At 40.7% G+C, this 27,342-nt stretch overlaps 1 protein-coding gene across 1 annotated transcript in view; it reads right to left on the minus strand.

The window, feature by feature from the left end:
* Window positions 1-21,059: 21,059 nt before the first annotated feature.
* The window catches only part of EDA2R (ectodysplasin A2 receptor), a 65,403-nt gene continuing 59,120 nt past the window's right edge, over window positions 21,060-27,342 (minus strand). The window contains exons 3-8 of the mRNA XM_036840010.1: window positions 27,108-27,286; window positions 26,469-26,554; window positions 24,666-24,830; window positions 24,075-24,076; window positions 22,030-22,084; window positions 21,060-21,857 (exon numbers count right to left, since the gene is read on the minus strand). Coding sequence (XP_036695905.1) covers window positions 21,475-21,857; window positions 22,030-22,084; window positions 24,075-24,076; window positions 24,666-24,830; window positions 26,469-26,554; window positions 27,108-27,286 — 870 coding nt within the window. The 3' untranslated portion in view covers window positions 21,060-21,474. The remainder of the gene's footprint in view (window positions 21,858-22,029; window positions 22,085-24,074; window positions 24,077-24,665; window positions 24,831-26,468; window positions 26,555-27,107; window positions 27,287-27,342) is intronic.

A 27,342-nucleotide genomic window follows, 5' to 3' on the forward strand; every position in this document is an offset into this window, starting at 1 on the left:
GGACACGGGTTCGAGCCCTGGTCTGGGAAGATCCCACATGACACGGAGCAACTGGGCCCGTGAGCCACAATTAATGAGCCTGCGCGTCTGGAGCCTGTGCTCCGCAACAAGAGAGGCCGCGATAGTGAGAGGCCTGCGCACCGCGATGAAGAGTGATCCCCACTTGCCACAACTAGAGAAAGCCCTCGCACAGAAACGAAGACCCAACACAGCAATAAATAAATAAATAAATAAATAAATAAATAAATAAACATGAATTTCTAAAAAAAATAAATAAATAATGAAATCATTATGAATAACTTTAACCAAGGAGGTGAAAGATCTGTACAGTGGAAACAAAAGACATTGATGAAAGAAATTGATGAAAGACACAAATAAGTGGAATGATATGCCGTGTTCATGGATTGGAAGAGTTAATATTATTTAAATGTCCATACTATCCCAAATCATCTATAGATTGAATGTAAATTCCTATCAAAATCCCAATGGTATTTTTCACAAAACTAGGAGGAAAAAATCCCAAAATATATATGGAACCACAGAAGACCCTGAATAGCCAAAGCAATCTTGAGAAACACAAACAAACCTGGAGCATAATACTTCCTGATCAAACTACTTTATAGAACTATAGTAATCAAAATAGATTGGTAATGTCTTAGAAACAGACACATAGATTAGTGGAACTGAATCAAGGGCCCTTGCATATTTCATCCATACAAACGAATGTCTGACAAGGGATTGAAGAATACTCAATGGGGAGAAAATAATCTCTTCAATAAATAGTGTTTTGAAAACTGGATATTCACATGCAAAAGAATGAAACCGAACCCCTAACTCTTATATCATTTACAAAAATTTGCTTGAAATAGATTAAAGACTTAAATGTAATATGTTAAATCATAAAACTCCTAGAAGAAAACATACGGAAAAACCTCCTTGATATTGGTCTTGTCAATGTTTTTTTGGATATGACACCAAAATCACAAGCAACAAAAACAAAAATAAACAGGTTGGACTACGTCAAACTAAAAAGCTTATGCACAGTCAAAAAAAGACCAACAAAATGAAAAGCCAACCTACAGAATGGGAGAAAATGTTTGCAAACCATATGTTTGATAAGGGGCTAATTTCCAAAATATGTAAGTAACTTATACAATTCAATAACAAAAATTCATCATCATCATCATCATTATCATCCTAATCTGATTTTTAAATGGACAATGGACTTGAATTTTTCCAAAGAAGACATCCAAATGGCCAACAGGTATGTGAAAACGTGCTCACTAATCATAAGGAAAATATAAATCAAAACCACAATGAGATATCACCTCAAATCTGTTACAATGACCATTATCAAAAAGACAAGAGAAAAATGCTGGCAAGGATGTGGTGAGAACACCCTTGTACACTGTCGGTGGGAATGTAAATTGATACAGCCGCTATAGAAAACAGTATGGAAGTTTCTTAAAAAATTAAAAATAGAGCTACCATAGGATCCAGCAATCCCAATTCTGCGTATATATCCAAAGGAAATGAAATCACTATCTCATAGAAATATCTGTACCCCCATGTACATTGTATATTATTTGAGATAGCTGACATGGAAACAACATAAGTGTCTGTCAATGGGTGAATGGATGAAGAAAATATGGTATTTTAAAATATATAATGAGATATTATTCAGCCATAAAAAATTTTTAAAAATATTCTGCATACGCCTGAAGATGGCGGAAGAGTAAGACGCGGAGATCACCTTCCTTCCCACAGATACAGTAGAAATACATCTACACGTGGAACTGCTCCTACAGAACACCCACTGAACGCTGGCAGAAAACGTCAGACCTCCCAAAAGGCAAGAAACTCCCCCCGTACTTGGGTAGGGCAAAAGAAAAAAGAAATAACAGAGACAAAAGAATAGGGACGGCACCTGCACCAGTGGGAGGGAGCTGTGAAGGAGGAAAGACTTCCACGCACTAGGAAGCCCCTTCGCGGGCAGAGACTGCGGGTGGCAGAGGGGGGAAGCTTCGGAGCCACGGAGGAGAGCGCAGCCAAAGGGGTGTGGAGGGCAAAGCGGAGAGATTCCCGCACTTCCCGCACGGAGGCTCGGCGCTGACCAGCACTCACCAGCCCGAGAGGCTTGTCTGCTCAGCCGCCGGGGCGGGCGGGGCTGGGAGCTGAGGCTCGGGCTTCGGTCGGATCGCAGGGAGAGGACTGGGGTTGGCGGCGTGAAAACAGCCTGAAGGGGTTAGTGCACCACAGCTAGCCGGGAGGGAGTCCGGGAAAAAGTCTGCAGCTGCCGAAGAGGCAAGAGACTTTTTCTTCCCTGTTTCCTGGTGCGCGAGGAGAGGGGATTCAGAGCGCCGCCTAAACGAACTTCAGAGACGGGCTCGAGCCGCGGCTAACAGCGCGGATCCCACAGCAACAGGGGCGCAGAGGGAAAAACGGAGAGATTCCCGCCCAGAGGCTCGGTGCCGAGCAGCGCTCACCAGCCCGAGAGGCTTGTCTGCTCCCCCGCCAGGGCGGGCGGGGCTGGGAGCGGAGGCTCGGGCTTCGGTCGGATCGCAGGGAGAGGACTGGGGTTGGCGGCGTGAACACAGCCTGAAGGGGTTAGCGCACCACAGCTGGCTGGGAGGGAGACCGGGAAAAAGTCTGCAGCTGCCGAAGAGGCAAGAGACTTTTTCTTGCCTCTTTGTCTCATGGCAACTGACAAAGGATTAATCTCCAAGATTTACAAGCAGCTCATGCAGCTCAATAACAAAAAAACGAACAACCCAATCCAAAAATGGGCAGAAGACCTAAATAGACATTTCTCCAAAGAAGATATACAGATGGCCTACAGACACATGAAAGAATGCTCAACATCATTAATCATTAGAGAAATGCAAATCAAAACTACAATGAGATATCATCTCACACCGGTCAGAATGGCCATCATCAAAAAATCTAGAAACAATAAATGCTGGAGAGGGTGTGGAGGAAAGGGAACACTCTTGCACTGTTGGTGGGAATGTAAATTGATGCAGCCACTATGGAGAACAGTATGGAGGTTCCTCAAAAAACTACAAGTAGAACTACCATACGACCCAGCAATCCCACTACTGGGCATATACCCTGAGAAAACCATAGGTCAAAAAGAGTCATGTACCAAAATGTTCATTGCAGCTCTATTTACAATAGCCAGGACATGGAAGCAACCTAAATGTCCATCAACAGATGAATGGATAAAGAAGATGTGGCACATATATACAATGGAATATTACTCAGCCATAAAAAGAAATGAAATGGAGGTATTTGTAATGAGGTGGATGGAGTTAGAGTCTGTCATACAGAGTGAAGTAAGTCAGAAAGAGAAAAACAAATACAGTATGCTAACACATATATACGGAATCTAAGGGGAAAAAAAAGGCCATGAAGAACCTAGTGGCAAGACGGGAATAAAGACACAGACCTACTAGAGAATGGACTTGAGGATATGGGGAGGGGGTGGGGTGAGATGTGACAGGGTAAGAGAGTGTCATGGACATATATACACTACCAAATGTAAAATAGATAGCTAGTGGGAAGCAGCCGCATAGCACAGGGAGATCAGCTCGGTGCTTTGTGACCACCTAGAGGGGTGGGATGGGGAGGGTGGGAGGGAGGGAGATGCAAGAGGGAAGAGATATGGGGACACATGTATATGTATAACTGATTCACGTTTTTGTAAAGCAGAAACTGACACACCATTGTAAAGCAATTATACTCTAATAAAGATGTTTAAAAAAAATATTCTGCCATTTGCAACAACATGGATGAACCTAGGGATAATTTTGCTTAGTGAAATATGTCAGATAGACAAAGACAAATACTGTATGATCTTACTTATATGTTGAATCTAAAGAAGATGAACTCATAGAAACAAAGAGTGGAATAGTGGTTCTCAGGGGCTGCAGGGAAAGGGGAAATGGGTTATGATGGTCAAAGGGTATAAACAAACTTCCAGTTATCAGATGAATAAGTTCTGGTGACCTAATGTACAGCATGTTGACTATAGTTAATGATACTGTATTGTACACCTGAGAGTTGCTAAGAGAGTAGATCTTAAATATTATCACCACACACACACACAATTGGTAACTATTTGTGGTGATGGATATGCTAATCTATAAATAGCATTTATAAACATAAATTCAAAAATGTTCAACAAACTTTTAGCAAATCAAATCAATATATAATAGTAAACCATAAAAAGAATTTATTTCATAAATGTAAAACTAGTTCAATATTCAAAAGAAATGTAAAATATCATATTAACAGTATAAAAAACCCCCACATAATTATATAAAAGCATTTTATAAAATTCAATACCATTTAGCTCAGGAATTGTCACCAAATTTTAAATAAAAAGGAATGCCCTCAATCTGATAAAGAACATGTACGAAATACCCACAGTTAACATTATCCTTAGTGGTGAAAAACTGAATGTCTTCCTCCTAAGTTTGTGAAGAGGGCAATTTTGTGCAGGCACCACTGCTATTACACATAATACTGAAAGTCCTAGCCGGTGCAATAAGGCAATAAAATATGTACAGATTGGACAGGGAGAAATTAACTTGTCACTATTATCAGATGGCATGGTTGTCTACATACAAAAACTCAAAGGAGCTACAGAGAGAGACACACACACACAGAGAGAGAGAGAGGGAGAGAGAGAGAAGAGAACAGAACTAATAAGGAAGTTTAACAATGGCACAGTATAAAAGTTCAATGCACAAAAGTCAATTGCATCTCTTTACATTACCAACGAAAAATTAGAAATCACATTTACAACACAATAACATTTATAATAGGCACAAAATAAAATAAGATCTTTAAGTATAAATATAACTAAATATGTAGGATCTATGTGCTGAAAACTACAAAATGTTGATTAAAGAACTTAAAAAAAATGGAGAGATATACTTTATTCACAGATTGGGAAACTCAAGAAAGAAAAGATTTCAATTCTCCCCAATTTGATCTATATGTTTAATACAATTTCTACAAAAATCCCAGCAGGATTCTTTTCTACATATTGACAAGCTTAATCTAAAATTGATAAGGTAAGTCAAAGGAACTAAAATAGCTATAACAATTTTTAAAAGAAGAATAAAATGGGAAAAACCACTCTATCAATTTAAAAGCTTGTATAGCTACATTAATCAGGACAGTGTGTTAATAGTGGGGGGTGGACACATATTTCAATAGAAAAGAATAGAGGGTTCTAAAATAGACTCATGCAAGTACAGCCAACTGCATTTTAACAAAACTTCAAAAAAAATACAAGAAAGGATAGCTTCAAACAATGGTGATTAGATTACATAAGCAACAAGGAACAAACATCCCCCCCCCCAAAATCCTTGCTGTAAACTTCATACCTTATTAAAAAAAGTAACTCATTCTATGACATACATCTAAGTATAAAATGTTCAGAGGATGTGACTATGAAGATTACTACTTAGAAGTTATTTAGAACAATTCTGTATCATAATTGTGGTGGTAGTTACATCAGTCTATCTATACATGTAATAGAATTTGATAGAAATACACACACACACACACACACACACACACACACACAATTCAGAGCAGAGCAATGAAGGAGACTTCCTGTTGCTCCACATCCTCATGAGCATTCACTGTTGTCAGTGTTCTGGATGTTTGACATTTCAATAAGTGTCTAATTGCAACTCATTGTTTTTTTTAAATTTGAATTTCCCTGATGACATATGGTTTGGAGCATCTTCTCATGAGCTTATGTTCCATCTGTGTATCTCTTTGGTGAGGTGTCTGTTAAGGTCTTCAGCCCATTTTTTAATCAGTTTGTTTTCATATTGCTTAGTTTTAAGAGTTCTTTATATATTCTGGATAACAGTCCTCTATCAGATATGTCTTTTGCAAATACTTTCTCTCAGTCTGTGGCATGTCTTTTCATTCTCTTGATGGTGTCTTCTGCAGAGCAGAAATTTTTAGTTTTAATGAGGTCCAGCTTATCAATTCGTTTTTTCATGGACTGTGCCTTTGGTGTGGTACCTAAAAACTCACCAACAAACCCAAAGTTGTCTAGATTTTTTCCTATGTTACATTTAGTTTTATAGTTTTGCATTTTACATTTTGGCCTGTGATTTATTTGGGGTTTATTTTTGTGAGGAGTGTAAGTTCTGTGCTTAGATTTATGTTTTTGCATGTAGGTGCCCACTTGTTCCAGCACCATTTGTTGAAAAGACTATCTTTGTTCCATTGTATTGTCTTTCCTCCCTTGTCAAAAATCAGTTAACTATATTTATGTGGTTCTACTTCTGGACCCTTCTGTTCCATTGATCTATATTTGTCTATTCTTTCACCAATACCACGCTGTCTTGATTACTGTAGATTTATAGTAAGTGTTGAATTCAAGCAGTGTAATGGAGCAGGACCCTATGGGGCCTTCCCAGGACAGACGTCCCCCAACCCAAGTCCTCTGACTGCCTCTTGTCTGTAGAAAAACTTTAGGCAAAGAATAAATTTAATCATAGAAGTAGAAAAATGCAGGAGAAAAGAAAAGCAGTCAAGCAGCACAAAATAATAATAGTTTAGTCATTAAACAAAATCAAGGACATTGAGTTCCTCCTCAAGGGCTATAGATAATATTCTGAGCTATCTCCTTTGGGCTGTTTTACAGGTACTGAAAACCCCCACCAGGTGAAAGAAGTTAACTACACTATGACCAGACTGTAGCCATGATATAAGCTTCTCCATCTTGCACAATTTCGAGAACTGGCCTCAAAGAAATGGGAACAAACCAACCCTGGAACTGAAGAGTAACTGTACTTAAAACAATCAAGATGATGCTGATCAGACCACTGCATGAGCAATTTCAAGATGATTGCTGGAGCTGACTGTGCTGTTCTGCACCTAGCACCCTTCCTCCACCTATACACTCCTGAAACTCCCCTTTAAAAGCTCTTTCTCCCTGATTGATAGTGTGAAGTTGGCTTTTGGACATGAGTCCACCTTCTCACTAGGTTGCCGGCCTCCTGAATAAAACAATCTTTCCTTTCCTACCAACATTTGTCTTTCGAGTGTTGGCTTTCAAGTGGCAAGCAGCCAAACCTGAGTTTGATAACAGTAATATCAGTCCTCTAACTTTGTTCTTGTCTTTCAATATTGTGTTCACTATTCTGGGTCTTTTGCCTGTTTATATAAACTTTAGAATCAGCTTGTCAATATCCACCACATAGCTTGCTGGGATTTTGATTGGGATTGCATTGAATCAATAAATCAAATTAGGAAGAACTGACATTTTGACGATATTGAGTCTCCCTATCCATGAACATGGAATATCTCTCCATTTACTTAGTTTTTTTTTTTTTTTTGATTTCTTCATCAGAGTTTTGTAGTTTTCCTCATAAAGATCTTGTACATATTGTGTTAGACTTATAACTAAGTATTTCCTTTGGGAGAGGTGCTAGTGTAAATAACACTGTGATTAAATTTCAAATTCCAGTTATTCATCGCCAGTATCTTGGTTCCTTTTTTTTTAAGTTTATTTTTCCTCTGTTGTTCTAATTGGATAATTAATATTATTGTATATTCAAGTTCAGTGATCTTTTCTCTCTTCTTCACTGTGCTCTTGAGTCCATCCATTGAGTTATTACAAGTATTGCATCTTTGAGTTATTACAAGTATTGCATCTTTCAGTTCTAAAAGTTATTTGGTCCTTCTATTTCTTTGCTGAGACTGTTATTTTGTTTTGTTTTGTTTTGTTATTTCCATTTGCTTCAAGCAAATTCATAATTGCTCACTGAACAATTTTTATGATGGCTGCTTCAACATCTTTGTGAGATAATAATATCTATGTCATTTCATTGACATCTGTTGTCTTTTATCATTTGCAATTTTCCTGGTTCTTCTTATGAACGTGATGTTTTATTTTATATGGGCATTTTGTGTATTATATTATAAGACCTTGGGTATTTTCAATATATTCTGTTTAGCAGGCCTCCTCTGACATCACACCAGTGGGAGAAGGAGAGTCACTCTTTCATTACTGACAGGTGGGGAGTAGAAAATCAGGTCTCCCACCAGCTTTCCTTGACACCCTAGAGTAAAGGGGTGACTCCTTACTGCTGGGAAAAGGTGGGAGTTTCAGATTTTCACTGGGGGTCTGATGGTACCACCCTGGCTAGGAGGAGGAGTGGCACCATTTTATTGCTCCCCATGTGGCCTCCACTGACATCTCTGGGTGGGGAGATGCTTTGTTACTTCTGGATGGTAGTGAATATTCTGGATTCCCACTCATCCTTCACTGACACTGGAGGGGAATGGGAAGAATGCCTTGTTATCACTGGGGAGGGGTAGAATTCCACCCCCCCACACACTAGGCCTCTACTGATACAATGGAGGGATGCTTGTTGCCACAAGACAGTAAAGTTCCCAGTCCTCATTTGGTCTTCTCTGATACCACCCTGGCAAGAAGGGAAGGGATAGTTCATTAGAGTAGGGAAAGGGTAGAAGTCTTGGTTCCCCACACTGCTTTTATTGACAAGGATGATGATGGGGTCACAGTTATTTCCACAATTTAGGGCAGTTATTAGCTAGAAGGTTTCTATCTTGCTAGGTTGCCTCTTTCTTTGCCTTTTAGCTGGAAAGAATAGGGTTTCCTTGGGGAATTTATTGGCATTTATTGCTCATTGGCATTTCTGTGTCACTGGATTTTCTTCCACCCAGTCTGAGATATATGCAACAAAAAGAAAACCCAGGGAACTCACTGCTGTATCACTCATCAGGTTCCATAGCCCCTAGATGGTCTGACTTCTTCTCTCCACTTTTCAGGGCTTTCTCTTATTTGTTTATTTTATTTTATTTATCTATTTTTATTTTTACATCTTTATTGGAGTATAATTGCTTTACAATGTTGTGTTAGTTTCTGCTGTACAACAAAGTGAATCAGCTATATGTATACATATATCCCCACATCTCCTCCCTCTTGAGCCTCCCTAGCACCCTCCCTATCCCACCCCTCTAGGTCATCACAAAGCACCAGGCTGATCTCCCTGTGCTATGCAGCAGCTTCCCACTAGCTATCTATTTTACATTTGGTAGTGTATATATGTCAATGTTACTCTCTCGCTTCATCCCAACCTCCCCTTCTCCCCCGTGTCCTCAAGTACATTCTCTATGTCTGTGTCTTTATTCTTGCCCTGCCACTAGGTTCATCAATACCATTTTTCTAGATTCCATATATATGCATTAGCATATGGTATTTGTTTTTCTCTTTCTGACCTACCTCCCTCTGTATGACAGACTCTAGGTTCATCCACCTCACTACAAATAACTCAATTTTGTTCCTTTTCATGGCTGAGTGATATTCTATTGTATATATGTGCCACATTTCTTTATCCATTCATCTGTTGATGGACACTTAGGTTGCTTCCATGCCCTGTCTATTGTAAATAGAGCTGGAATGAATATTTTGGTGCATGACTCTTTTTGAATTATGGTTTTCTCAGGGTATATGCCCAGTAGTGGGGTTGCTGGGTCGCATGGTAGTTCTATTTTTAGTTTTTTAAGGAACTTCCATACTGTTCTCCATAGTGGCTATATCAATTTACATTCCCACCAACAGTGCAAGAGGATTCCCTTTTCTCCACACCCTCTCCAGCATTTGTTTGTAGATTTTTTGATGATGGCCATTCTGACCGGTGTGAGATGATATCTCATTGTAGTTTCGATTTGCTTTTCTCTAATGATTAATGATGTTGAGCATTCTTTCATGTGTTTGTTGGCAATCTGTATATCTTCTTTGGAGAAATGTCTATTTAGGTCTTCTGCCCATTTTTGGATTGGGTTGTTTGTTTTTTTGATAGTGAGCTGCATGAGCTGCTTGTATGTTTTGGAGATTAATCCTTTGTCAGTTGCTTCGTTTGCAAATATTTTCTCCCATTCTGAGGGTTGTCTTTTCATCTTGTTTATGGTTTCCTTTGCTGTGCAAAAGCTTTTCCGTTTCATTAGGTCCCATTTGTTTATTTTTGTTTTTATTTCAATTACTCTAAGAGGTGGGTCAAAAGGATCTTGCTGTGATTTATGTCATAGAATGTCCTGCCTATGTTTCTCTCTAAGAGTTTTATAGTCATATTTGTTTTAAATATAATGTCCAGGGATTTTAGCTGTGCTTAGGAGGAGGGGTGGTAGAGAAATGCATCTCTTCCTCTGTGGTCTGGAACCTGAGACCCTTTTTTAAAGTGAGCTTTGGATGTTGCTTGTTTTCACAGCCTGAAGATTCTGCCCAGGAAGCTGGCATATTAGAAACCATCTGTACCTGAGCATAAGTTTACACTTGATCCTGTAATTGGGATGATTTGTAGGGGATTAGTTAATATAGATTAGGAAGAATACCAATTTCAACCTCAAAGGGCAAAGAGTTAAGTTTAAGAGATGTATGGAGAGGCAGGAAACAAACAGATGATGGAAGTTTTAAAAGGGCCTTTTAACAGAGTAAATAGATTACCTGTGGCCATGATAAAGAAAGCCATGAGTAGGAGAATTTTTCTATAGGGAAGAGGTTCTCAACCCTGGCTACTCATTAGTATCACCTGGGGAGGTGTTTTTTTGTTTGTTTGTTTGTTTGTTTGTTTGTTTTTTAATACTCAGGCTGTATTTCAGAACGATTAATTTAAAATCTCTAGGTCTGAGGTCTATGCATCAGCATTTTTAAATCTCCCCAAGTGATTCCAGTATAAAGCCAAGGTTAAGAATCACTGCTGTAGAGGTGTTGGACTAGAGTAGGAAGGTTCAACTAATGTTAATAAGAAACTCATCCCATACAAGACAAAGGGAAGGTAGAATGAAGAAAAGATTAATCAGTGATTGTGAACAACTAGGGCTTCTTGGAGAAAGGGTCTCTAACCAACCCCAGGTGTTTTAATCTTTATCCATATGTGTTGTTTAATATAATATAATATTTTTCAATACTGTTACTGATTTACTACTTTAACAAGAGATCTAGTGTTATATAGAGCACGTAAATGAGAAGAAAAGTGCATCATGGTCTGTCTCTTTGTCGTTCTTACTTATGGAAAGCTTACTTTCTCAGATGCATCTGGAGGATCTGAAAATAATCCCTAGAGGCACGCTTAATGGAGATGATTCCAAAATGGAATGGAAAACATCAATAAAGCCCATAGGTTAAAAAATTAAGCCCCTGTTATTTACTCAGTCGTATTATAGTTACCATTTCTGGTTATCTTCTCTGTCCTTCCTCTCCGTTGAGATCTCCTGCTACCAAGAGTCTATAGCAAAGCTAGGTCTTGTAAGTTTATTGCACATCAGTGTTGGAAGGCTCTTAGAGATCATTGAGTTCAATCTCCTTTGTGTACCATGGGGGAAACTGAGGCCAAGAAAAGTACCCTTTTCTTACTCCATCTAGGGGATGATGAAGGTGAAACAAGAACTCATATCTCCAGCATGCTCTTTCAATGACAACATTGTGGCCAAGGAGATAGCATGATCAATGTGATCCTTCTGATTACATGGGAATGATTAATATATCATGAGCTGATAATACTTTGACACTACTATGTGATACTTAGAGAGACTTAGAGAGTCTCCTAGGGAGACTCTCTGATGTAGCCTCCCAAGCTGGGAACTACGAGAGATCCAGTGGGATAAATTGTATTCTCTTTCCTGAGGTCTGTCTTAGGGAGGCAGCTGAGGCATGGTGGGAAGTGTTTGTGCCTCAGAGTCAGATAGACTTAGACTGGAATTCTAGCACATCATTTACTACTGTATAACCATAGAAAAATCATTAAATCTGTGATCTTCTTTTGTAAAATGAAGGTTGTAAAGAGCACCTACCACCTAGGGACATCATGAGGATTGAATGAGACAAAATATGAAAGTGAGAAAGCACATGAGAGATAACCGCTAAATATTGACTGTACTTTCCCCTTCTATTTCACTTTTGCACTATTCCTTAGGAAAGAGATGTTAAGGAAGGGAATTTACTGGCACTAGAAACCACAAGGAAAAAAGGCTTTGGGGATATAATCATGTGACTAGGCAGCTGCTCTCATTGGGGATCCATTTTTTCCAGGCAGGCAGCATTTGAACCACCACACACACACACACACACACACACACACACACACACAGTTTCTAAGGCCTTAAAAGACTAACTGTTGGGCATACAGAAACTTGCCAATCATGTTGTGAACATAAAGTGAAAGATCATCATACCAGCAGAAATAGCAAGTGTTCCTAGTCCCTAATAAAAGGGTTATTAACAATCACCTAATAATCCCCTATTTGATAGTCTGATGACTTGTTTGTGCTTTAATCCATCTGTTTACAGAGCTCTGATTTCCCCATGTCCTTCTTGGGTAAGGAGTAGGACTTCACTGCCCTATGACTGGCACAAGCACACACTGACATCAACTCCAACAGATAAGTGTTAACACTTCCTGTGCCTTAATCACCATCCATAAATTAGAGGGTTAAATATCTCCTACTGTACCAGCATTCAAAATTTTGAGTAAGAATGGGAGGCCTGGTTGGGCAAAAAGGTCTTTTCAGACACAAAGGCTGGACAGACTTACCACAAATCCTGGCCTCTTACCTGCCAACTAATTCCCAGTTATTCCTCCTTTATTCTGTGATAGTTCCCTCAAAAAACTCCTCTGTAGCCTGTGGTGGTATCTCCCAATATCTCTTTTCCTATACCCATCCCTGAATCTATAATAGTTTCCTTTGTTCTTCCTCCTTTTGTTTTGAATGATACCTCCTGTAAGTTCCTTCTAGATGCATCCTTTCTCTTTCCTTGAGGCTATGTAGAGAGTTCAAAATGAAAAGAACCAAATAGGACTCTAGTTCTGTTTCTTTCTTTTGTCCTAATTGAGTAATCGGGTCGTGTGTGTGTGTGTCTGTCGTCTGTCTGAGAGAGAGAGAGAGAGAGAGAGAGAGAGAGAGAGAGAGATTATTTCTGGCAATGCAGGTGTTTGGAAAGTAATCAAATTGTTAAAGCAACACCAGTCTACTCAGATCGATGATCACAGAATATTTTTTAAAACAGTTTTATTGAGGTGTATTTTACATATGATAAAATTCATCCATTTCGAGTGTGCATTTCAACAATTTTTATTTACTGAGTGTTGCAGCAATCATCGTAGCTCAATTTTAGAACATTTTTATCCCCAAATAAGATCCCTCATGCCTATTTACATTTACAGATTTTCCTTGACTTACAACCGGGTTACATCCTGATAAATTCATCATATTTGAAAATATCCTAAGTGTAAAATGCATTTAATACTCTTAACCTACCAAACACCACAGCTTAGCACAGCCTGCCTTAAATGTGCTCAGAACACTTACATTAGCCTACAGTTGGGAAAAAATCATCAAACACAAAGCTTATTTTATAATAAAGTATTGAATATCTCATGTAATTTACTGAATACTGCACTGAAAGTGAAAAACAAAATGGTTGTATGGGTAGAGAATGGTTATAAGTGTGTGTATCAGTTGGTTACCTTTGTGATTGCATGGCTGACTGGGAGCTGTGGCTCCCAGCATTACAAGAGAGTATTAGAGCACATATTGCTAGCCCAGGAAAAGACCAAAATTCAAAATTTGAAGTATGTTTCCTACTGAATGTTTATCACTTTCACACCATCATAAAGTCAAAAAGTTGTAAATTGAATCAACATAAATTGGGGACCATTTTTAACCCCTTTTCTCACCCCCCAGCCTGAGGCAACCATTAATCTACCTTCTGTCTCCATTAGCTTGCCTATATGGAAATTTTGTATAAATGGAATCATACAATATGTGGTCTCTTGTGTCTGGCTTTTTCACTTAGCTTGCTTTGAGGTTCATTTATGACATATTGTGCGTCAGTTCAATCTTTTTAATTACTGAATATTCTATTATATGTATACTTGACAATTTGTTTATCCATTCATCAGCTGATAGACATTTAGGTTGTTTCCACTTTTTGGATACTATAAATAATGTTTCTATGAATATTTGTGTAAAAGTTTTGTGTGTGCATATATTTTTAATTATCTTGGTGTACATACATAGTGGAATTATTGGATTATATAGTAATTCTAACTTTAACTTTTAGAGGAATTGCCAGGCTGTTTTCAAAAGTGGGTGTACCATTTTACAATCCCACCAGTAAGGTATGAGAGGTCCCATTCTCCACATCCTTGCCAACATGTTTTGTTGTCAGGATCATAGCATATTAAAGATGGGAGGAACTTGATTTCTCTAGCTCTTAAATAAGATTATAGTAAAGCACAGCATTCAAAGTTAAATATTATCTCCTTAGGTGCTTCTTTAAATCCAACGAGATTGTAAACACAGACTCTGAAATGGCCAGGTAGTGCTTTTAAGAGATAATAATCCAGATGGTCTAAATAAAATATGCTTATATTTTTTTAAAAGAATATTATAGTCAAAATGAAAATACACACAATCTCTGAGAGATTTTGCAGACCTCACAAGACATGTGCACAGTCCTCTTAGGGCATGGAACCTGTTTTAAGAAGTATTAGTTTAGAACTCAAGAAGTTCTAGTAGATCTGTAGCCCAGAAAAAAAGATAAATGTCATAAGCAATTCAAAAATATAGAAGGAGAGCTTGGACTATAACCCAGACCTCTTGGGTGGCAAGTCAGTGGATCCTACTATCCCTGGTGATGGATCCACTGATAAGAAACACATTTCCTTGCTGTACTCACTGAGCAAAGACACACCAGCCAAATGAGGCACCTTGTTATTTGAAAGTAGAGGAATAAACAAGGTGTTTGGATGTATTTTTCTTTATTGGCTAATATGAAATATTTCCAGAGCATCAGAAATAAAACATAACTCTGCCAGTAGCCACATATGCATATGGCTCAAGATTGAACAAAAGCTCTATAAATAACCAATTTAGGAGGGAAAAATAATTAAAATTTACCTACATTGAATGTAAAACACCAGAGACCTTCTTAGTGAGGCGAGCAGGGGGTTAGGTGCATAAGAGATTATCTTCCCAGTATAGTAGGGTTTGTGTTGTGGAGAGGGTGCTACAGTATTGACACTGTTACCAAGCCTGGATCTGAGAACCTTGGAGGAGAAAGTTGCTCTCCTAGGCTCCTCCCTGTCAAAATCCAAATCCAGATATACAGAGAAGAAAATACGAAACCAAAAATCTAAACTCATCCTCAGTAAATACCTCCCCTCCCTTACAAGCAAGAACAACTTTCTTTTGCTAGTTCAAATATAGACAACTCAACTATTTTCTAGTCTTAGGGACATGTTGAAAACTTTTCTGTCACATGTCCTTTGTGCTTCCACTGACCAATAACCCCCAAATAGAAAAGATACATGAAAGCAAGTCACTCAAAGATGCCCATACTTTAAAAGCAATGAAATATTTAAAAACCCTCCCCAGGAACAAATGCTTGAGTGTGACATTTGCCATGGCCAAGCAGCAATTATAAGGAAAAAAAGCATGCTTCACCTTACCTCTACCCAAGATATCTTAAAAAGCAAAGTAAAACATTTCCTTAGTTCAATTGCTAACCACAATTTTTTAACTTCAGAATGAAAGTTAGAACCAAGGTGATGCTGGGTATGACTTGGGATGGTCACACAATGTTCATACCATGAGGACCTTGCTCCTTGTCGGCACACCTGTGCACTGGGGTAGCCCCAGAAACCAAGGCTGTTGTCTTAATTGCTACAGAAAATATCATTGCTAAGAAGTTATTCTGGGCTGGGTATTCTAGCCAGGAAGTTTCTTGTCTTGGATGGGGCTCACAATGAGCTTTGCAGTAATTGTGTTTATGGATATACCATTGGGGAATTTTGCTACATGATTGCTGTTTTTATCTGCAATGTTGCCCTCAGTGCCACTGTGGTAACTGTACCATCCTAAAGCAGTTGTTAAGGGGAAACAGTGGAGAAAGCCCTGGTCTGGGGATCAGGAGACTTGGGTCAGACTGATCTCTGGCCTGACAAGCCACATATCTAATATGAGCTGTTTTACTTTTCTTCAAAAGGGATATAATAACATCTTATTCAGGGGTTTGGGAGGATGAAATGAGACCATAAACATAAAAGAGCTTTGTAAATTATAAAGTCTAGAGCAGGCACAATGAATAAGGCTGGCTGTAACATTTTATCATAATGTCATTATGACTGTGACAAAATCATTACCTTTGCAATAGATGCAGCAGTGTTAGACTTGGGCTTGAACCACTGCCAGGCACATGGTGACCTTTGAACACCTAAGGCCTGCCCAAGCTGAATCATCTTCTGTTTGGATACTAGTTCTTGCCCTACCAGAAGCTGCAGACATGACTAATTAGAGCCAGTGAGATAAGAATAAACTGTCCCAGAAAGAAAAGAACAGAGAACCTAAAGGTCAAGGCCTAAACACTTGGCTCACACATATTTGCCAATACCTGTGTTAAGTCAGGCTGCTTGGTGCAGGCTAGTAATTCAATTGCTTCTAATCCCCAGTCCAGTACAATGGGGCCTATTTACTTTTTCCCAGGTGCTTTTAGCACCCTGACCAATGGGTTGTCCCAGGAGCCCTTAATCAATGTTTGTAGATGAACTGTCCCTAAAGATGCATTTAATAAAATCCTGAAAGCAGAGGTTTTGTGGTAGAGAGCATTCATTTGCCAGGGCTAGGACCTAATGAAGTTCACATGATATTTAATGTACTTAATTAACCACCAAGTACTTGTTGGACAGAACTAGCTGTACAGGCCTCAGAAAGCCAGATAATAAAGAAGAATACAACCTCCAAGTTGCTTGTTCCTTCCTGGTCATGAGATGTATAGGTAAGAATTAAAGCAAAAACACACTTCGGAAAGAATCAAATGGGAAGGGGTGGTGGGAGATCTGAGATCCAACTGACATGTTAATAGAAAGCGGCAGTGGGGCTCCCTTCCTCTCCCCACTCAGCTACTCCCAAGTATATTGGAAGGTATCTTTGGAGGACTGCTGGGAGGTAGTTTGGGGAAATCAGGCCCCAGAGGGAAGGTCACCTTGGCTCAGAAATTTTCCGTAAGGTTCCAATAGGGAAAATTCCAGCCTGGTTCCCTGCCGGAGGTGGAGAGTTATAGCACTTCAAATAAAGGGTGAGGCCCAGGAGATCCACAGGGAAATTATTTGCCCTGCCCTATGCTGCAACACAGGACCATCACTCTTCAAACATGCATAAGATCTTCCAGCTAACCCAGGGAGTGTGGTGAGTCTAGAGGGACCTGGAAGAAGGGAGGGGAAACCTTGTAGGCCATAGGAGGTAAGAGCTATAGGGGAGAGTAAAGCCAAAAAAACCCCCAAGAAACAAAAAACAAAGAAACCCTCTCCATCCTGGATGTGGATGAAGTCATGTGCTATTTTTCAGTGGAAGACTACACTGCTGCCTCCGTAGCACTTAGACTATGGGCCCAGCTGTTTTTTTCTGGTGGTGGAGATGAATTGCCTTATTCAATCTCCTGTTTCTTCCCTATGTTCCTTAATGATATTTTAAGGGTTATTTAGGCAGTGTCTAGTGGATAGAAATAACTAGTGCCCTCCAACACCTCTGCCTGTCCTTCTGCCATAGCCAAGAGCAGTTTCTGCTCTAACTGCCCTTCCCTGGCTCTATTCTCAGCCATGGAATCCACACTTCAGTCTGGGGGTGGGAGTGTGGAGCAGGCTGCCTTTCCAAAATATGAATTGCTTTGGGTAAGTTACTACTTCTCTCTAGGACTCAGGTTCCTCATCTTTAAATTAGGCATGTATGAATGAACTTTTTTAGACTGTAAAACACTAAAGTGTTATAATTGACAGACTTGCTCAAATATCTGCAATCTACCTGGGAGAGGCTTTTAAAGATGGGATATTTGCCCCCCTCCCACCTCTAAAGTTAAAGTCTCAAGTCATTGTCCAAACTAAGATCAGAGACTCTTAAATTGAATAGAGGAATATAGGAGGGAGGACAAGTAGGATGGATATTCCTACTGGCTCCAACCTTTATACCTTCTTTCTTACCCCCAGTGGCAAAAGGAGGTAAGATAGACAGATAGAAAGAGTTTTGTCTGACCTTGCAGCTCTTCTCACTTTTTGATCTCTTGAGAGACAGTGCTGAATGGAAAGTCTCTTACCTTTCCACTGGGGTCAGATCTGGCAGAGAATATACATCCAGGCTGGCTACAGGGTGGGAGTAGGGGAGCTGATGGGAGGGGGAGAGAATAGGTTTGGTATTGTAGGCAAGGATATTACCTCATTCACATTCAGGCATAAGGGCCTTATTTGTCCCTCCACCCCTTTTGCTTCCAAAAAGAGTTGTTTTCTGGAACAGATATGCCAGAAAAGCTACTACTTTAAAACACTGTCTTCTAGAAAATGAAGATTTCAAGATATTGGAGAGGACCCTAGCCTTGATAATTACCCCATACATTACTGAGTGCAGTCACCTTCCATTTCCGAGCCTCAGCTTCATCATCTGCAACCTGGGGATGGTAATCCTTGCCCTGCCCACCTCAGGGTGTGTATAAAGATCCAAAGAGATGATTGCTGTGAATGCACACTGCAAACTGTAAAGTGCAGCACATATACGTAGTAAATTCCAGCATTCCCACCCTAAGATACAGTCTTGGTTTTCACAAATTAAGTCACATCCAACATTCTGGAGTATATAGGTTGCTCCCAAACAAAGGAGATAGTTGCTCTACTCATCTGGGCAAGTTTTCTTTCAAAATCTGACCCACAGTGAGGGAGTGGGTATCAGCCCTAGTAGCCCATTATGGACATAAGGGAGACTTAAAAACAATCCATGGTGCCCACATCTGAGCCTTGATGTTCTCATCTGCCCTGTGGCATCAGAGAAGTTCCACTTTATTCTGAGAAGCATGTGAAACTGTTGGTGAGGGCTCAGCAACTGATTGGTTTTTCTCTAAACCAAGAAAGCACCAATAGTCCCTGAGCAGCCCTAGGGCAGGCTTCATTGAAAACCTAAGCTCCTAAGTGTCCCCCCCCTAGATCTCAGGGATTTCATGGCCACTCCAAAGATGAAAGCTCTGAGCTCTGAGTTTGGCCCTGGGGATCTAGAGGCTCAGCCTTGGGCTTAAGAAGACAAGGCACCAGGAAGGGACAAAAGAGGCAAGAAAAGAAGAGAAATAAGATAAAAGGAACTTTAGGAAGTATCATTTTAAAAGTCAAAAAGACACTGAGTTGGATCCCAACTAAAAAAAGTAAGAAACCTATAAGTGGAGAGGAAGACCCCAGGGGGCAAAGGGGTTAGCTCCGTGATTGTCACAGCCACAGAAGTCTAAGAGATGTGTGGGGAATCAAGGTTTCAGGCCTCTCCTAAGATGTGTGTAGGTGTGTGTGTGTGTGTGTGTACTGGGGAGGGGGGGCAGTGCGGAGGAGAGAAAGGGGGAAGAGTTTGATTTTGTCCCTAAAGTGCTAGGTAGATGTATCAATAGGGTACTGAGAGGCTCCTCCTTCAGGTTCACCTGACCAAAGATGCAGGCAGTAAAACTCTACCCCATTCATTGCCATCCCCTCCCCTCCTCTCTATAATCAAGCTGAGCTAGGAACATGTCTGGTAGTCCCATGACTGGGGAATCTGGCTCTCCAGGCTATCTAGGATAGGAAAGCAAAAAATGCTGCTGGTCAGTCTTGGGAAAATGATGAAGAATCAATTCTTTGGTGGGATGGGATAGGATGTGCCCCGTCTGTAGAGTACAGGCTGTTGTGGATACCATATCCCATGCCCCTGCTGCTGTTGTGGTATAGGAACAAGGCAGGAGAGTCCAGGGAGAACAACTGGGCTGCCAGGAGCCCAAGAGACCTAGGGAGGGAGCAGAGCAAGTTAGAAACCTATGGGGCAATCTCACTAGCTCCTTTCTCTTCCCATGCCTCAAAAAAAATGGTTTAGGCCAGTGGTTAGGGTACAATAGCAGAAAAACATCACTTGTGTGGGGTGGACATGATGACAGTTCTACCCTACTCTGTGTTGGTGAGACAATTCCTCATGAAACTGGGTTGTTTTAAGCCCCCCATACTTTAAAGGAACCCAAAGTGGTACTTTCCAGAGAGGAGATGCTATCTTTAGACTTCTTCAGGGCTATCACAAGACACAGGAAGCAGATGAGGTCTGTGTGGCCCAAGGAGCAGAGCAGGACCCAAGGGTGGTTATTATAAGAAGACAGAAAGTTTTTCTTTACACTGAGCTCAAATCCACCAGTCATAGCTGCAATACATGTTGGGCAGTAGTGAGCTCTCTGATACTGTAAGTATGTGAGCAAGGATGACATAAACACTTCGTGGGGATATTATAAAAGGGACTCAAGCATGGATTGGAGGAGTTGGAAGGGAGGTTGGCCTAGATGACCTTGAAGGTATCTAGGCTGACCGGTTTAATAGGAGTCTTGGCTTTCGTCTACATATTGTTTATATTTTCTTAGGTAAGATATAGGGAGGGGGAGTCATTGGGGGACCTGGACAATATCATAGCTGGAGAAATATGGAAATGGGGGTGAAAGTAATTGGTTAGTTGAAAAATAGGAATCCACCCCCATGCTTCATACTGCCCCTTGTTACTTGGAGCTCCAAAACCTGGGCTCTAACCCAGTTCTGCCACTGACATGCTCTGTGACTTTAAGCAAATCACTTTCCCTCTCTGCGTCTCAGTTCCTGCCTCTATAAAGTGAAGCTAACAAACCCTGACCTGCTTACCACAAAGGTATGTTATGAAGACCAGACGAGTGTAGTGTATATGTAAGGATGTATTGGGTTGGCCAAAAAGTTCATTTGGGTTTTTCCATAAGACATTATGGAAAAACCCGAACAAACTTTTTGGCCAACCCAATATAAATTGCGACTGGGGGCAAGGGAGGGAAAGACAAACTAATATGATTTAAACACCTCTAATGCATTAGACACTGTAAAAGGCACTTGCACATGCATTTCTCATTCAACTCTCACAATATAAGGTGAATAGTATTTTCTACTTTTCACAGATTAAGGACCTGAGACTCAGAGAGGTGAAGGGATTTACACAAGCTTCACACAGATATTTATTAAGGAATGGAGGTAGATTTGAAATATAAGGCTTCTAGGTGCCAAGGTTTGTATATTTTCCCACTGTACCTTGGTGCTTGAATACATGATGGGAGATAACTGAATATAACTATTAGACAGTGGGGCCCTGAGAGATATTGCAAAAGGCCAGGATAGAAAAACTGGTGTCATGTCAACCTGGCCAGTTCCTTGACAACTGTAGGCTCAGATATATGATGTATGACTGACTGGCTCAAAAGATTAACATTATCACAGTTGTCCCTCCATCCACCAATGTTCCTAGCTTGCTGTTCCTCTGACACTAGCCCTACTGAACAACAGTACTCCAAGGGATAATTCCTTTTGGGGGTGGTCCCCAATTTCTGGTCTTTCTACCCTACCTTTCCAGCTCACCTCAGTAGAGTTAAAGGCTGGGTACTTCAAAGGGTACAGTGAGCTCCAGTCTGTCTCCAGAGCTTTCAGCTGTGTTCCCCCTCAAGGTCTCAGCTCCAGTATAGGAAGCAGAGCTGGAAAACTTTCGCAGGTCCAGCTCTGTGCATTCGATGGGAGTGTGGACCCAGTGGAAGTGGCTCTCTGAGGCACAGGAGGCCAAGGTAAAAGACTCCTGTGTGGGGAAGCCACGAGTCGAGCTGCAGTCGTCATCCAGGATGGGGTTAAGTGCCTGGGTCTCAAAGATGCTTTCACTCAGTGGGGACTCAGGACTGGTCTCCTGGCCAGGTGGCATGGGGAAGAGAGATTCCTCCTCCGCTGCCTCGTCAGCCTCATACTGCAGCGAACCTCCTGAAACTTGAAGCAGAAAGCCACTGGGTCACCCAAAGGTAGGGGCTCCTCTCAACGGGGCACCTGGTCCTGAGCACAAAGTCAGGAAAGATCTGGGAACTAGTGCTCCCCCTCCCATCCCTGGGGACCAGAGCACCTAGCACCAGGCTGAGGTGACACAGCTGAGAAACATATTTACATTGAGGTATCAGATTGAGGCTACCTGGTGGTGGATCAGGGAAAATTGTCAGTTTCTCCAGAGAAAGAGAAACCTTTGTGGGAAGCAGGATTTTAACAACCCCCACACCAGACATGATCTTTATTCCCTGATGTTATGCTTGTGTATATGTTGTGTTATATGGCAAAAGGCACTTTGCAGGTGGAATTAAGATTATGGACCTTAAAATGGTAGGTTAGCCTGGATTACCCAGGTGGGCCCAATGTAATCACATGTGTCCTTAAAAAGGGAAGAGGGAGGCAGAAGAGTCAGAGAGAGTATCAGATATGTGAAAGGAAAAGGACTTGACCACCACTGCTAGTTTTGAAAATGGAAATGGGTCATAAGTCAAAGAGTGGGTGGTGTCTAGAAACTGGGAATGGTCCTCAGCAGACAGTCAGCAAGGAAATGGAACCTCAACCTTATAACTGCAAGGAACTGAATTCTTCCACCTTTCTGAATGATCAAGGAAATGGATTCACCTCTTGAGCTTCCAGAAAGGAATGCAGCCTTGGCAACACCTTGATTTCAGCCTAGTGAGACTCTGAGTCGAGATCCAGCCAAGCTTACAAAGCTTCTGATCTATGGCAATGGTGAGATAATAAATGGGTGTTGTTTTAAGCCATTAAATTTGTCGTAATTTGTTCTGGCAGTGATAGAAAATTAAAACACCTTTCATGCATAAGTCTGATTCAGCATCAGGTTACAAACTGAGAGCCTATGGGATGTGTGTTGGTTTTACCCCGGCATTGTGGTTGTGGTAGTTTTTAATTATAACTCAATGCCATAACTTAAAAATATTTCATATAAAAATCCAGCGTTTTGGCTTCTCTTGAAAATTCAGAAGATCTTGAAACATTGAATATTCCTACATGGTAACAAACAGCTGAAGCTGAGTAGTAGATTCCTCTTTAGACAGGGGATGAACTATTCAGTTTGCCACAGTCTCTACTCCTCTCTAATGAACCTTATATTGGATCCAATTCACATATTAATCTCCCTTATACAACCCTAGTATGCATGTAAGTTAGTGACTCCTGATAAACACCTCCTGATAAATGAGAAAATGTCTAATCTTATTTCCCCTGTGGAGACCCTGAGGGAGCTGCCTGCCCTCGTATCCCCAGAAAAGGGTACTGCATTATTATCTTGAGGACAGAGGAGGAGCAGAGAAGCGTTACCCATTTCTCTTCTCCTGAGGCAGGAGGAGGGAGACAGGCAGCTCTCAGATGTTGCCTCATCTTCTTCTTTCCAGGCCCTGGGGCCCAAATGCTTCATTGCCCATGTTTCATGCCCATGCCCAGGGACTGGGCAACAGCTCTTATCTGAGAAACTGGCCTCCAAAGTCAGAGACAGGATGATCCACCCTGAGCCACAATGTTCCAGGAGACACCAGAGAGTAGAGGAGAGAGAATTAGAGTTTGAGAAGGGTCATAAAGGGATAACAGTGTTGCCCTTGTGCCCTGCATCCCCTGAAATTCTAGATTCATCTCCACTTCAGTGAGAGGTAGAGCCAAACATATCTTCTAGGCTTTTTGAAGATCATCTGGCAGACCCTAGATCCAAAGTGACCAAGGTAGGCCTATATAAGCAGGATCTTTCCACACAAACAGAGAGGTTGCAAAAAGTTCTGTTGCTTTGGGCCCAGTATCCCGTGGGCTGAGGAGGAGTCCTTAGCACCTGTGTATCTAGTAGAATGTATCCTCCTCTTTCCTTACTAAATCAACTCCGCTTACTAGCCTGGGTTCCTATTTTGGTGTTTCTGCCTAGCTCTCAGCTCCCTTGATGGCACTGAAGCTGCACTGAACCTCAGTACTCTTGACTAAAGATCTAAACCCTTCTCTGGTCTTGGCCAGCCACCATCCCACCTCCCCTATATCTGCCCTCAGTGACCTGGAATTCCTGTCTCACATTCTTGGCTAATGGCTGCACTTGTGCTGAAAATAGATCATGATGTTACTCCTGATTTTAAATATGACCTTCCATCTAAAATTTCATATGGCCATCTCCTATGGGCTGGGCCAGACCTCTGGTTATAATTATTATCTGAGGAAAAATGTCTAAGTTTGCCAATTCCTCTGGACATTGGGCTCTCAGTTACCCACATTTGGTATATTACTATACCGATAACCATTGCCTGAGACCTCACCCACTTTTATTATAGTCATGTCTCATTCCAGCCAGCCTTCCTCCTTTCCTGACATGCTCCAGAATCTATACCTATTAGTAGATATAACTAATTGGAAAAGAACTTAGAAATCAACTCCATCTCTCATTTTAAAGATTAAGGAGAAAGAGGCCCAAAGAAGCTAGATGACTTGTCTAAAGTTACACAGTGATTTAGAGTTAGATTGGACTAGGACTTCAGATGCCTTTCCCAAGGGTTTTCCCATAATGTTGTAGCCCTTTATGAATCACCACACCTTAATGAACCAGGTCCTATAAACTCACAGGGTCAGCCTCAATCATCTCTGAAGTCCTGTGCATTCTATTGCCACCCCCAGATATTTCAGCACTGTAGGGAAGGTCCATTAACTCTCAACCCCAGGAAATTCCTCTCTTCTGCTAGTTAGAACCTTGTTCCTGATTCATGTAATACGTGAAGCAGCTACCCTTACCACGCTGGCAATTTCTGTTGAAGAACTGCTTGCAGTAGAGGAAGAAGAGCCCCAGGAAGGCCAGGGTAAACACCATGAGCAGACTGCTCACCAGTGCAACAAGTGTGACCTCCTGAGGGGATACTGTGGGTACATCTGCCTTCACTAAGCTCAACTGGAAGGCACCTGTGAGACAAGAAAGTGGGGGAGGTCAGTCACTGTAGGTAGTCAATAGTCACCCTGACACTAGGCCTGGACTTCCTCAGGCCAGCACCCTCTCCCCAGGGTCTTCCTCAACTAGGGCTGCTAAACTGGTTCTACTTCTTTGTAGAGCAGGGAAAAGTATAAAGAAAAAAGTGGAGGAACTAGCATATACTGCTGGTATGGTATAAATTAGTATAGTTATTTGAAGATGCACATATCCTGTGGTCTTTCTGTGTCACATTCAGTTATATAACCTAGGCAAATAGAAACAAACTAAAATGTTCATCAGTAGGGCACAGGATAAATAAATCATGATATAATTCTATGATGTAATATTATTATATAGCATTTAAAATAAAAGACCTGTATGGATCAATATAAATAATCCAGAGAGGAAAAGCAAATTGGAGAAAGAGAGTATATAACTTGATATCATTTATATAAAACATTATAAAATATAAAAAATAGCATTTAGAATATATTGCTTATGAATATATATATATATATATATATATATATATATATCAAAAAAGAATACAAGTAACAAAACATGGGTGGAGAGTATGGCAGAGTCATAGTGCTCACCAGTTATCCACATGCTTCTCTGCATTTCCCATACACCCTTGTAGTAAGGCCATAAGAGTACTTCTGGCCAATGGACTGTGAGTGGAAGTAATGTGTGTCACTTGCAGACTGAAGTAGTTAAAAGCCAGTATGTCTCCTCTATCTCATACCCTGTCCCATCAACCTGGAAGCCACATGGTTTGATGGTATAGTTACAAGACAGAGTAAGATCTTTGCATATGAAAAATAAACTTTTATTGCATGAAATCACTGAGATTTGGGGGTTTGTTACTGTAGCATAGCCTACCAACAAGATACACACAATTTCATGATAGTGGTTGCCTTTGGGGAGGTAAGGAGAGAATGGAACTCAGAAAGGATCAAAACACAAATTCCACGAAGCCTGTGGAATCTTCATTTAAAAAACAAATCTGAAGCAAATATGCAAAATTTTAAGATTTATTAATTATTGATGCTCTGTAACTGAGCATTTTTATTTTTATATTTTTCTGCATTTAAAATATTTCTACATGTTTGAAATACTTCATGTTTTAAAAGATATCAATAAATTAAAAAAATAAGTGAGTAGACATATAGTTGGTAGACAGACAAAAATGATAGACAGATAAATGGATAGTGATATGGGCACAGACTAGATCCTAGTACTTCATTCAGCCTTTTACTAGTCCTAAGCATTAGGGACTCCTATAAACTTCAAATAAATAATCCACAAGTGTACAAATGTTATAATCTACAAAATGCTTTCTAACCTTATTTCACTAGAACTAGGCAGCATCCCATAAGGTATGAAGAACAATGATTTTCATGACTTACATTTTTTTTCAGATGAGGGAAATGAGATTCAATGAGATTCAATGATTTATAGAAGGTTACACAGATAATATATTGCAAAACTATTACTCAAATCTAACCAATTCCCTTGCCAATCTACCCTATAGGAAGTAGTATGAGGAGGTAGAGGAAGTCTTTACTATGCTGTCTTGCTGTCACCCAATGGATTGGGGAAGAAAGGGGAGAAGAGAACTGGATACACACACTGAACCTCAGAGGTGGGGGTCTGCTTCGTGCACGGGATACACTCTTGATCCTGCAGGCCTCCAATACGTGTCTTTTGGTAGAACCTGTAGTCAGAGCAATAAGAAATGGCAAGGTGATCAAACAAGCAATGTACTTGGATTGGTCCTTCTTGAACCATAGGCAGCTTCTAAGAGTCTTGTCCTCCAGGAAGCCATCACTCACTCTGACCCCTCATGAGTTCTCTGCCTCTATGTCTGATTCCGACTCAGAGTCCCAGACGCTCCACCTCTTCCCCCATTCACCAAACCCTATAACCAAAAGGGGAACTAGTCTCACAAGAGAAGGAAATACTGCTTTGACACCAACTGCTTCCTAATCTCTTTTAGGTCTACAGTGAGATTTACCTTGAAACTTGGCCCTGAGCTAAGCATGCCAGCATGATAAACCAGCTGTTTAGTACTCATCTGTAATTGACTGTGTGCTAAGTACTTTATAGGGGGATCTTGAAAAAATACTGCATCTCCCTCATGGGAGCTTAAACTCATCGTGATATGGACAGTTAGAATACTTCAACTAGGCCCTGAGAGGTAAGGATGAGGGAGACCTCCAAGGGCTAGAGAATGCCCAGAAGAGCTTGGCCTTATATAGCAGGCTCACCTGGGCAGACAGTCCCCACAGACGGCATTAGAGGTAGCTGTACAGTTCTCCTTCTGGATACGATTGATGACAGCACAGGTGATGCAAGTCTGACATCTATGGTGGCCCCAGCTGCTTTTGTATCTGCGGGGAGGGCAGGCTGTGCAGTATGCATCTCCACCTTCTCCATAACCACAATCCTTCAGTAAAATGGGAGTCACTAACATTACTCTACAGAAACTTGGAGAGAGGATTA

Source organism: Balaenoptera musculus, chromosome X (genome assembly GCF_009873245.2).
Source record: "Balaenoptera musculus isolate JJ_BM4_2016_0621 chromosome X, mBalMus1.pri.v3, whole genome shotgun sequence".
Lineage (NCBI taxonomy): Eukaryota > Metazoa > Chordata > Mammalia > Artiodactyla > Balaenopteridae > Balaenoptera > Balaenoptera musculus.